This window comes from Erpetoichthys calabaricus, chromosome 1 (genome assembly GCF_900747795.2).
Source record: "Erpetoichthys calabaricus chromosome 1, fErpCal1.3, whole genome shotgun sequence".
In the NCBI taxonomy this organism is placed as follows: domain Eukaryota; kingdom Metazoa; phylum Chordata; class Cladistia; order Polypteriformes; family Polypteridae; genus Erpetoichthys; species Erpetoichthys calabaricus.
The window spans coordinates 142170865-142184312 of record NC_041394.2 but is presented as its reverse complement, the minus strand read 5'-3'; the positions used below and the strand labels follow the sequence as shown (position 1 = coordinate 142184312).

The following is a 13448-nucleotide window of genomic DNA, read 5'->3' as shown; positions in this document are numbered from 1 at the left end:
TGTTATGGCAGTTAGGGGTGTCACGCATTCCAGTTCCCAGACACAGTTAAACAAGAACACTTCTGGGATGAGGAGGGGCTGGAGGTCCTTAGTATGAACACGTGGCTGTTAAATCTAAAGGATCAGCGTGATGTCATCCTGTCATCATGGACCAATATCCCTATGGAATGTTTCCAATATCTCATCGTACCCCACAGAATACCTCATTGGATCCCACAGAATTGAGTCTGTGCTGAAGTCAAAGTCTGACGCTAGGAAGCTGAACTATAACTAATAAAATGGCCACTATTCAAGTGACGGAGATGAAAAAGGATTTCAAATCTTAAGAAGAGCGGATGTTGCCCAGATACTGAATGATGAGGGTGGTGTACAAGTAATATAAAGACATTGTCCTAACAATAGTGAGCATCACTGATTAGTGTGAAAAGAGGTGTCCAGTTAATAAAAATAGAGTCCTCAGTACTGAAAGACAAAAAATGAACAACTCAAGGCTGGATTAAGACAGGCCCTCTGGATGACTTATCTACTTAATAGAGTGTTAATTACACTTCTTCAAATGTAGCATGTAGACACTGGGACGTTTAATTCAGCGTGGTGTTTCTAACTCTTTATTTTGCTTTATCAAGTCTCCCCATGGTTATTTGTGCTCACAGATACTCCATTGTTTCAAAAAGGAAAGATCCTATACCATTTAGGGCCCCTGGACATGCACTCAGAATGACCTGGAACAACTGAATCAGTACCCTACTTGATAGAGAAGTGAGGGTCAGCATATCGAAGGCTTGCTCCCAAATCTTGAATTGAAATAGATAGCTCAGGAAATGGATGGAAGAATGATAAATACAGAATGAAGTATGAATCTTCACAGGCAAGTGGCTTAGCTTAACTTATGTCCTGCCCATTGTTGCTCAATGCCTTGTACCCAACCATGTCTGTCAGTCAGGAGTATACACAAATGGGTGGCAACAGTGGCTCAAGTGCCCTTTTCACCTATTAGGACCTAACTGACTACTTCTGATATTCCTTTTCGTTGTAAGAAACAAAGAAAAAGCAGCAATAAATACTGTGACTTGGTAACGCCAGGCAGGCTACAGTTTACTATCCCAGATGGAAATAAAATATAGTCTTTGATAATTATTGTTATTGTTTTTATAAAAAAATGTATGACTGATATTTGCATGCTGGTCATTTGATTTATATTTTGTTATGACGCAAAAGGTAGCTTTTATTTCTTCACACAAGCTGTGCATATTCACTTTGGCTATAACATGAGATTTTCCGGTTGGCTTGTTATACTTATGCATCTCTACTCACTTATTAATATTAGGGGTTTACACAAAACCTGTTTTTCACAGTGCACAGCATTTTCTGCCTATAAACTCAAATACACTGCAACCAAGCAAGACAACGGAAAACTAGGAGTGCTTGTGAGAGGCATCTCTGTGTCTGCACACTCTGAGAAGAAAAGTGAGAAACCGATTTTGCATTTCAGATTTGGCCATGCCAGTCAAGCTCAGTCGGGTCTGTTGACAGAGCTGAGAGTACTTTTTTCAGCATACACCTGCCCAAAGAATAGCACCCAAGTAATGCTGGGTATATTCAAAGAGTTTGATGCTAATTTAGTGTTTCCAACATGGTTTCAGTTGCTGAAAATCTAGGCCACATTGCCTCTATCAACAAAAACTGATGAAGGATGTCTTGCTAAGCTCAACTTGCTTAAGTCCAAACTTAGAAATCTGTGTAGACAAGAATGGCTGTCTGATCTTCTGATTCTGCCAAGAAAGATACAATTACTAAGATGAAGTCATTATAATCTATCAGAACATGGGGTCCAAAAGGAAGATGTTGCTATAAAACCCAAAAGCTGACAACACCAAGAAAGAAAAATTGTACTATTATTTTTCTTTTGTTTTTCTTACTGAGAGATCTTAATACATGCAGTATTGTACTACCGTCAGAATGTGCGAGCAAGGCGAAGAAGGAGAAGAGCTCCTGAACAAAGAAAGAAGAGTGTACTGAAGATCTTTCCATGTGTGCTGGATCAAGCCAATCAAGAAAGGAACAAAGCATCGCCTACAGCAAACCATAAGTGTACCCACTTTGGTACCGAAAACTATTAATTGTGACTTAGTAGTGAGGATAAAAGCAGCTAATGTATTATGGCATTGGTATCACTGTAACTGAAAAAGTAATAACCTTTGTGAAGGGTGAGTTCTAGCTGTTATGAGTTTCTCTCCCTAAATCAAGTAGGAAGTTCAAAGTAGAATCTCTCATACACACATACACTGCATGTGGGGGTGGGGTAAACATGGGCAGGCTAGTGTGGTGAAGTGTGTTAGGGGTCCATGGCAGTGTGGTTTTTAAAAAAAAAAAAAACAGTATAACTTGAGCTTGATGGGTGTGCGTGCATGAAGTAGTGTAGCTGTGTGGCCGCAAAGTGCAAATAAGATCAATTCAGCCGGTTTGCTCATTGACACTCTGTGGGTTGTTAATGAAAGCAGCACCTGCAACCACAACTATATAAAGAGAGGCCGAGTACACTAGAAGAAAGAAAGCAAAAATGAAATTGAGCAAAAATTGATGAGGAAAGAGAGAGGGAAAAGAATCATTTGGGGGCCAATGTGTTTAAGCTTTCAGGGAAGCACCACGAAGGAACTGAGTGAGAGGCATTCCATGGGCTGACCGTATTGCTCCTGCTGACTAGCAGAGAATAGAAGCAATCGAAAACTCCAAGGGTCCTGAAGACACCAAGGGATGGGGGGAGTACAAGGAAGTTGGGCTCAATGCCTCCCAAAAGATATCAATGGACAGGTGGTCAGGATGGGAGTCATTTGAGGGCTGCTGTCACTGGTGTCTCACCTCTGCGGAGTATACCCAAGAGTTGGGGGAGCACAGCAAGAACAGAGAGAGAGAGGGACAAGAGAGACAGCAGCACTAGAAAGATGAGCTAAAGACCAATTTGGATCCTGGTTTTGTCCTTGGTTTTCAAGAATTATCTGTTGGCTTTATTTATTGCTTTTAGCTTCCTCATATGCAAAGAGGTTATATGAAACATTTATTGACTAAAGAATTGTGAATTGCACTGCACTTTTGCACATGTCGGGAACGTTTGTAGATAAATTCAAGAAGGACAATAAAAAATGCAATACACTAATGCACCAATCTTATTTATTGTTATGAGTCCTTATGGCTCAAGCCATCCTGGTCATGACTATTGATGTCCAAGTTCAAGGAGGAGATGATGTCAGCTGCAGGGAACCTGGGCATCACAACTACTGATGAGGAAATCAGTGCCACCTCCATGGTACAGGCACTAGAAACTTTTTAACTAACTTAAGAACTTATCCATCTTGGCCACATGAATTGAAAGATCAGAATTCATAAGTTATATGCATTTTTTGTATGGGAGAGAAAAGGTTCAACTAAGCTAGCATAAATTTATGTTTTGTGATGTTTTTGTCCTTTGTTTACATATCTATCTATCTATCTATCTATCTATCTATATCTATATATATATATATATATATATATATACTTGCATGAATCTATCTTTTATTATCCTTATGTTATAAATAAATTGTGTTATTTGGTGTAATTCAGCAAGTGTGTTTGGGTTTGAAATATTTGTTGAAAAATGGACTATCACCACGTCTGAACCACAATAGAAAAAGTCAGTTATTTCATGTAGATTTTCGCCATTTATAAATTGTACAGATCACTTCATATTTCTGGCATTCAGACTGGATTGTGAAACAGCGGTCCTTTACATAACTTTCGGCATACTGTATATAAAATCATTTTACGTTGCACTTCAGGGTTCTAAATCATAATGATTTTCTTGCTGAAAATCTAATACACAAAAAAGAATGGTAACTTGTGGTACCAAATGACCAGTGGCTTCCTGAATATCTGAAACACAATAGGCCATTTGTGGAGGAAAATAATCTTTGATTTGATGTACTTATCATGTGAACGAATGCTGTCAAGGTCCATTTGGTATTTCATGAAAATGTTACAGAAATTCTTTTATTTTCCCATTTGTCGTGTTAAGATGTGTTTTATTAGGTAAATGAAGTACTGAATATGCACAGTAGTCGGAGGTGTTCTGTCCTTTCTGATAGTCTAATCAGCAATAATGGAAAAAACATGTTTTGCCATTTTGTGAATATTATAATGCCCTGAACCTATGACCAAATGTCCTGTATAATTAAAATAACAGAAATAAAAGTTGGCATTAATTTGCGTTCAGGGTTAAAATGCAACAAAATCTGTCTTGAAAAGAGCCACTGAAAGGTCTGTGCATGCCACTGCTGCCAGGACAGGCTCTAATGCCCTGTGACCCTGATTTGAATGTAGTGGGTTAAGAACTGGATGAATGCTATTGCTTGCTGTACAGTGCCTCACGTGTGCAGTGTTGCTGCAGTGGGATACTTAAGAAGCAATTAAAGAGTGAATGTCACTTACTTTAACACAGACTAACCTTGGAGATGCTTGAGATACTTAAAGAATACTGCAAGTTACCTTCCATTTTGGCAGAATATACAATATCTTAAAACTAATCTGTTATAAAAAATAATTAAGATGATATCAGAGTTCTGAGGATACTCACTAAAAGAAGGCTAGAGCAATGGTTCCCAAACTCAGTCCTGGGGACTCCACAGTGGCTTCAGGTTTTTATTCCAAACAATTCCTGTTTTTAATTGGACTCTATGCCTAATGAAGTGAGCTGCTATTTCCCAGTTTCTGTGTTTTTGGGTCAATGTAGATATTACCAAACTAAGTTTGGTAATTTCTATTTTTTTTCTTAAGTTTGGTATTTTTTTAATTAATATTTTATTATTATATGGGAATAGTGTATTTTTTATCTTTTATTCTGATTTTCCAGGTGTTCTGGTTTTTTAATTCATTATTTACTAATTAATGTGTCAGATTCTGAAATAGTTGTAGCCTTTCACCATTTAGTGTTGTTTACCGGGGTGTCTGCTCTAGTTGTTTTTAATTTTTTAAATTGGGATACAATGAAGGGGGCAAACTACACAGAAAGAGGGCAAAATAATAAGAAAACAACAAAAGAGATTTAAGTGTTTAAAGCTTTAGAAAAAGAAGATATATTTCTACGTTTTATAAATGTAAAAATGACACTTCTGTGCTTTTCTACAGAATAAGAGAAGTAAAAAAAAAAGCTAAATTATTGAGATCATTTATTATAAATTATTATGACTGATTGTGAATCTGGTTGGAACAAAAACCTGCAGCCACTGTGAGTCCTTATGCTGTGTTCATGTGTTCTCAGACAGATGCTAAATCTGAGTTGTCAAGTTGGAAATGCCACGTGAACACTTGACAAACTCGGAATTACAGCTCAAACAATTTAGACAAAACAAAGCTACCTGAATTGTCTGAGCTGTGACGTAACCCTGACCTTTCACCTTAGTCCATTGTTTAAAATACAGCATATAACTAGTCAGCCTGAAATGGCATTTTCTGGTTGAAAAAAACAGTATGGTTTTGGAGCTAAGTTAAATATAAATATAAATATTTAATATGTTTATTTTTCTCTTAATTTCCACAAAACAAATGCTATTTATCTTACTTTTGGCAGACCGAGTAACAAATTAACAGCAATCTCTAATTTTTATGAATAGTTCAAGCGGAAACCAATGTGAATGTACTGAAGTAGAAAGGTGAAAACTCACAACCAGGAGCTCTGAATAGTCCAAGAGCATGTCAACGCAGCATCAGGACTGAGTTTGGGAATCACTGGATTTAACCACTAAGTTTGGGATTACACATGTAAGAAGTAAGGAGGTGCAGCATAGTGGAGCAGTGGTAGCGTTGCTGTGTCGCAGTAAGGAGAACAGGGTTTGCATCCCAGGTCCTTGCTGTGTGGGATTTGAATGATCTCCATGTGTTTGTGTGGGTTTCCTTCCACTGTCTAAACACATGCAGATCAGGTGAACTGGCTCCAGTGTGTGTTTGGGGTAATGGTATGTTTGTCGTTCGATGAACTGGCACCCTCTGCAGTGTTTGTTCCTGCCTTGTACCCAATGATAGCTTGGAAAGGTTTCAGCCCAAACACTGTCACCCTTCTTCGGATTAAGCGGGTTAGGAAATGACATGACATGTAAGAAGTATGGAATGAAGATCAAAATAACAAAAACAAAAGTGATGTGCGTAACAAAAGAAAGAACAATGAATATTAACAATAAGAACTGGAGAGCACTTCTTGGGAGAAGTGGACAGCTTCAAATATTTGGAAAGTGTGCTGTCAAGGAATGGAAGATGTGAGAAAGAGGACAAATATGTACACACATGGGAAAAGCAGCCCTTCAATGTGAAATGAAAACTGCTAGCAAAGAGAATGTATAGAACCCCAAAGGAAACAATGTTAAAAACAGTAATCTGGAGTGTTGCATTGTATGAAGCTGTGACAAAGACTATTAGGAAGGGGGATATAAATAGATTTGAAGCATCTGAACTCTGGCTGAGGAGAAGGATGGAAAAGTTCACTTGGATGGATACATTCTGTAATGAAAAAGTGCAAGATTAGGGATGGTGAAGAAAGGCACATACTGGAAACAGTATGAAGGTGTCAAAAGAACAGTACTAAGAGGAAATGGATTGTTGAAAATAGAGCTGGGGGGTAAACTAGGGAGAAAGAAATCAAGAGGAATGCCAAGGCAGGACATGTTATCTGAAAGATGGTAAATCACACCAAGAAGTGAAAAGTAGATCAGAAGACAGAATACAATGGAGGAATTGGCGATCAAACGACCTGCCCAACACTCTTAAAATAGTATGTCTTTATTGGCACTTTATGGTTCTTTACTGGGTTGTGTGGTTTCTCATAGCTTCATTGCTTGACAAAGAACCATTTCATTCTGGGAAGGGTTCTTTGTGCTTTGAAAAACTTCCTAATATGTAGAAGAAACATGAAATCTTTAGTGTATGATACTCTACCTAGCAGGACACTGACAGATTAACAAAACCTGAAGTTAGCCTGTGTTGTTGTAAGTATGCAGCAAAAGTCCTTTTAAAATTATGAGCCATTGATATTCACAAATCTTTTGCCATCTATTCATGGTTATTTACTGTATGGAGCTCTTTCTGGAGCCTTCATGTGAATGAGTCTTTTGGGAAGCAAAAATTATTCAACGACTACTCTAACAAACTATTCTAGCACCTTTATTTTTAAGAGTGTACAGCAGATGCCTAAAGAAGGACTGTCTTAAATTGTAAAAATCAAATCTGTCCATTTTCACACTTTCAAACCTTGTTAGGTCCCAACACAGCATTGCAGTGAATAGGAAACTATACAGGCAACTCTGGACATAAAACAGGTGCTAGCACTGGATGGAATGGTGTTACTAAACTGGGCGCACCTCCTGTACTAGTATTTTACAAATAAATTCTGTACAATAACTGCAGGAAAATTTGCTCTGCTTTATGTATGGTGCATCACCCATCCATTTTATGAACGTGCATTTAAATTATAGCGTTGCAGGGTGGACCAAACCTAGACAGGATGTGCAGTGCACACTTTTCCGCTCCAGGCCACTTTAGAATTAATTATCCCTCGACTGAACAATCATTTTTTACAGTATGCATTGATGCCATTGTAATTGAGAACATGCTAACTCCAGAAGGGCCTCCCAAGCCCACCTATGTCGCTTCCATCTTTCATAGTATCATTCAGTCAATTTAAGGCACATGTGCGCCCAACATTTATCAATGAGGTATCAAAACATTTTCAAATTATAAACCATAAAATAAAATATGCCTGCCTTGCCTTGCAAAGCAAGCACTCATCAAGACCAATGGATAGCGTTGTTCTTTGTGCGCGCCGCTCTGCAGCCCTTGTGGTTCTACCTGGGAGATGTCGATAGCAGCATCATCAGCATATCTCGGACAGCCATTCATCACGGCGCCGTCTGATATAACGTCATGGTATCCAAAGAAACAGATGGGTGCCGCCGATCATTGGTAAGCAATGTCGATGCACACGGGTCCAATAAAAATGCAGACTTTCAAATAATAAAAAATAATCGTGTCTGACATGGGGCCGTTAAAAATGGACACATTGGCAGAAATGAACTCCTCCTTTCTTTCTCTCCCGGCTGCTGGTGCTTTTGAAAGAGGAGGAAGCGGCTGACGGCTCTCATTCCAGCCTCAGTCCACCACTACCTCCACTCCCCCCCTCTACCTCCGCCCTCTTCAACTGGGAGGGGCCCGGCGCATGCGCGTAGGCCTACGCTTCTGCTTCCAGTCTGTCTCTGTCTGGCGGCGCGCGTTGGTGCAGCAGAACGAAGCGCGGCGCGGCGGTGGAGAAGACGGGCAGTGAGCGAGTAGGCGTGCAGCGTAGCAGATCTCTCGATCCAGCAGAGGAGACCAGTGCAGTGCAAGACAAGGGCGGAGCGGAGTGCTAAGCAGCGAAGAGTGCACGACATCATGTCTGGGTACCAGGGCAAGAAGAACATCCCCCGCATCACGGTGAGTTCCGGGGCCGTGGAAGCAGCAGGTGTGTCTTTGTGCTCCCGCTTGGTTTGACTTGCACCGCGTCTCGTCCTGTCTCTGTTCTCGTTCACGCGCATCAGTGAAAGCAACGGCCCGCTTCCATCGCTTATCTCTTCGTTAGGATATCCCGTTATAGCCGCCAGAAAATAACGGGAAAATTAAAACGGTTTGCAGAAGTGACAAACCGCAGCGTCTGCGCCCGGTTTTGCCGGAAAACCACGGAAAGCGGCATACAACAACGACAGATGCACCGCACCCGCCCGCTAGCTTTGGCATTGTTCGAGAAGCGCGGTTCAGGTTCAGAGCTCTGCTTGCTTCATTGTGCATCATACCGATATTGTGATTCATTTTTTGTAAAGATAAGGGGATGGGGACTGCCCTGTGTTTGTGTGCTTTATCCGCTCAGTAGAGATAATGGCGAATGCAGGAAAGCGGATGGGCAGCATAATGGGGAGCGGCAGATGGAGCCACTGCCCTCCTGGTCAGCACCGCCGCAGCCAGTGATTTGTGTCATGATGGCGTTTCGGTTCTGGAACGGGTTGTGCTTGTGGATAGAAGGGGGAAGAGGAGGGGGCAAGATGCACGTCGTCGGTGGGACAGTCCGAGGGAGGCCGCAGGACAAAGAGCGGAAAGGGGAGACATTCCCCAAGAAGTAGGTCATCCTCCAAATTAGCTCAAGCGCCACATTCCCCGTACAGCGGCTCATTCTTGGGGATCAGTTGTGCCAAATCACGACCTTTGACTCGCTATTCATTTTTTTGGTCTGATTGCGGAAATAGGTGTTTTTGTTTTTAACTCCCAAATAGGCATTTTTTTCTCCAAGTTGTCTCCTTTCAATCGGAGCTATTAGAAAATGGGCTGGGTCTGTGTATTAAATGCAATTCCCCCCCCCCCCCCCCCCCCCCCCAGTTAAGTTATGTTATTCATAAATGAATGTATCCTTCTATTTCTGCTTTATTACACTGTATTACATTTACTAAATGAGCTGTCATTTAGATGTATTTCACCGAAAGGCAACCGTGCCCATTCACCACAGAATTTCTGATAAATCTATTTGGGGTGTTCTTTTCAGAAGTGAAGCCTTTTATTTGTCTTCTGACAAATGCAAGTTGTGAATGAGGTGGGGCTGTGTCTGTGATCCCATTCTCTTTGTTTCTTAACATGTGCAGTATTGGTCTGTAGTTAAACGGGTGATGGAGGGTGGGATGCATTTTATTGGACAAGCGCCTGTTTAGTATGCAGGTACAGCACGTTTTAGGATTCAATTTGAAACTGGATTTGGATCTTTGCTCCCATAATATACAGTTGCACTCCTTTTTGGTAGCGTTTACTTAATTGTCTAATATTGGAATTGTGCAGTAAAATTAAAACTAGGCATTCCTTTTCATGTTTTACACTGGATTCTGATGAAGAAATAGAAACAAGTGCCAGTGATCTCCTGTTGCTCTTAATATTCAGTTATTTCTTATTAAACATACTTCCACTTGAATGGTTAGACTGCTATGGATTACAAATATAGTGTGGCCTAAATCTTATCACCATTACTGTTTACTCTGTACACAAGTGACCTGAGACAGAACAATGACCTCTGCTCCATTATCAAGTATGCTGATGACACCATGCTCATAGGACACATATCTGGGGAGGATGAAAGCCACTAAATCAAGTGGACTGCATGGTATACTGGTGCAATAAAAACTCTCTCACTCTGAATTTAAAAAACACCAAAGAAATATTTGATTTTAAGAGACAGAAATCTGTGTTGTTGTTCTGGGGGAGGAGGTAGAAATAGTGACTGAATATACATACTTAGGAACTTACCTAGATAACAATCTTGACTGGAATACTAATACAGTACAAAAAATTTTCTCTAAATGCAACCAGTGCTTATTTCTCCTCCATAAACTCAAACTATTTAAAGTAGACAAGGACCACATGTTATCCTTTTATCGCAGTATGATCCAGTCTGTGATCACTTTCAGTTTCATTGCCTGGTTTAATAGTCTGACAAACCAAAACTCAAAAAAGCTCCAGCAGATTATGAAGTATGCAGCTAAAGTTATTGGGGCTGATGTAGATGATTTGAGTAGTGTGTGTCAGAGGGCAGTGTTAAAGAAACTGGAAATCATCTCAACTGATGACAGACATCCATTACATGTAGAACTAAACTTCAGTAAATCAGGAAGGATAGTTGCTTTGAAAACCCACACAAATCGCTCCAGAAACTCCTTTCTTCCTAGTGCCATTCAACTTTTCAATAAGAAATATCAGAGATAATGATTAAGGTTTTAATATATCCTGTAACCTTTTTTTTTGGTGTAAATATGCATTATCTAACTGCCTTACCTTAACCTGTCTTGTTTCTATTTGTTTGTTTTATTTCATTGTCTGTTATTAGATGCAACTGAGAAGGCAAATTTCATGTTTTCTTGTGTAAACATGACTAAATAAAGAAACCTTAAATCTAATGACTTAATTGGTTGAATGTTACAGTGTTCGTTTTTTTTTTTCTTTTTCAATTATTGAGAATCTCATATAGTTAGGCAGAAGGCGTTCAGCGACAGAATACTATTAGGGAAGTTAAGGATGGTGTGAGTCTGGAGATGAGGTTGCCAGCTGAGATGCTGTGTCAGAGGAGTGCCACTGAGAGCCCACACCCAGGGTTTGTGCATGGAGCTGTGCTGTAGGGAGGCGGAGACTGGCAAGGAGAAAGGGAGCAGTTGTGCATTGGCTCATCGGTATCTTTTCAAAGACAGCTGTGTGCTTGTTTTTGCTTTTGCTGTTGTCCCTGTGGACAGTAGAAATCTGATCTGCCAACATAATATTAGAGGCATCATCTTTCTTTGCTATGTGTTCTTAATGTTTGTTAGGTGATTTTCTGATGAACTAAACAAAGAAAAATGAAATTGAAAACAAAGAACTCCCTGTATGGATGCATATTCCTCAAACTTGATTCTGTTATAACTGGCATATGGAATATTTAAGGGAAAACGGACACTTGTCTGTTTCTATTATACAGCTTGCTTAGAATTTCAAAATGAATTTTTCTTCAGTGTTTACTTTTTATCACATGTGTACTTGCTGTGTTTTTTTTTTTTTTTTTTTTCTTCGCTTTTAGTTTTGGTCACTGAAAGTCTGCAACTTGAGTGGGTCCTTGCTAGATGCAAAATCTTTTAAAAACCACTTAGTGAGATTTTAGAAATATGTTTTAATCAACTGAAGTGTGTGTGCCAGTAGATCAGTAAATGGTAGTTTAAATTTAATAACTGAAATAAGTTTTTCATTTCATAAATTTTTTTTTTTTAATTCATTAAAAAATCACTAGAAATGAATGTTTAGAAGTGTTTATTTGTGCATATATACATTTTATCAGTTTAGTCAGGCTCAGGGTCATACAGTATGGATACAGAGCCAATTCCAGCAACACATGACGTACAGCAGGAAACACTCTAGACAGGACGCCAGTCCCTTGCAGGGCCCACCCACATTAGAGCCTATTAAGAGTCTCCAATCCATCAACAGCACATCTTTAGGGATATGGGAGGAAAACTTGAGTACCCAGTGAAAAATACACATGGATATGGGTAGCATGGGCAAATTGCATAAGGGCAAAGACCAGACATAGGGCCAGAGCGCATGGCACCGGCTCTGTCAAGCAGCAGCCCTACCTGCCCTCCAGAGTTTAAGCAATGTTCTTTATTTTTACAAGAAAATTGGTGAGATTTCTTCTGCCTTAGGGCTTATCTGGAAAACTAAATATTGTATCACTTTCAGTGGTCACGTAAAGGGGGACCTTTTTGTTACTGTAAAGGGTCATGTTTATTGTATACTTCTTGTTAGAATTTTTAATTATGATGCTACACATGATTATTTTTGCATCTCAGTTGTACAATGTTAAAATTAAGGCAACTCATGTTTGATTCCTTATCCCATCCTTATGTCTTTGTAGATTTTCTCCCAGTTCTCTTGTCAGTTTTTCATGTTTGTGATTTTTTATTTTTTTAGGACGGTACACTTGCATCTTGTCCATTATAGACTGGTGATTTGTCTGGCTTTCTGTAGCCCTGCAGTGGATAATATGGGCCAGGGGGACTGGATGGATATTTTTCAAATGTAAATACATTTTTCACACATCTCAAGTACAGGCAGGGATTCTGAATATTTTAATAGGAGGTCAATGGATATACAACATTTATGTAAATTTAAAACTGTTGTGATAGGACCGTGTCCATAATACTATTTAGAGCATTAGATTTTCTATTCTCCTCATAGTTTGTTTCAGTTTTTGCCAGTTTAGATGTGCTGAGCACAACTGTAGCCAGAATACTCTGAGAAGCACAGCAGTAAGTGACAAATGGCATTATAACAGAAACATCCAAGTTTCCTTTTCGGTTTCAAAAGAGAGAGTTTTTTTCAGTTTGTGGGCTTTCATAGAATCCAGGATCCTTGGTTTTTATTAACCATTTTAAAATTAAATGTTTGCCTAATGTATAAATAGAGTGAAGTACTATTTAGGATTCATTACATGCAGAGTGAGGTTCTTGTATTCTTTTATCAGTTTTCACAAGAGACGCTAACAGAGGCTGTGGTGGTTGCTGATGTACTTAGCAGCACAGATTTACTCTTCAACTTTGTCAACGTTCATTGAGTTTTGAAAGCTAAGAGTACAGAATGTTACACCTCTGCATGCATTACATTCCTTAAATGTATTTGGCCACAATTAAGCGAAGCGTTGCCATGGAACTCCTCTCGCACTTGTGTTGGCAGTCATCATGCAGCTTGTGACATCTGTAGCAATCCAAGATCATAGTTTGCTTCCAGTGGGCTGCAGTGTAAATGCTGGATGTAATGAGAGGGGGGGCAAAAAAAAAAACCCAACAAAGTACCGCTTTCTAATGGCTTTGGAACACTAAATGGTAGACATCCAGGTACTG

General features: G+C 39.6%; 1 protein-coding gene across 2 annotated transcripts in view; it reads left to right on the top strand.

Moving 5' to 3' along the window:
* dpysl2b (dihydropyrimidinase like 2b) overlaps positions 1–13448 on the top strand; it is a 192104-nt gene that overhangs the window by 108472 nt on the left and 70184 nt on the right. The window contains exon 1 of one of the 2 annotated variants that reach the window (XM_051923479.1): positions 8253–8490. The exons of the other annotated variant lie outside the window; for it this stretch is intronic. Coding sequence (XP_051779439.1) covers positions 8449–8490 — 42 coding nt within the window. The 5' untranslated portion in view covers positions 8253–8448. Of the gene's footprint in view, positions 1–8252; positions 8491–13448 lie in introns of those variants that run through there. 2 annotated transcript variants of the gene reach the window in all.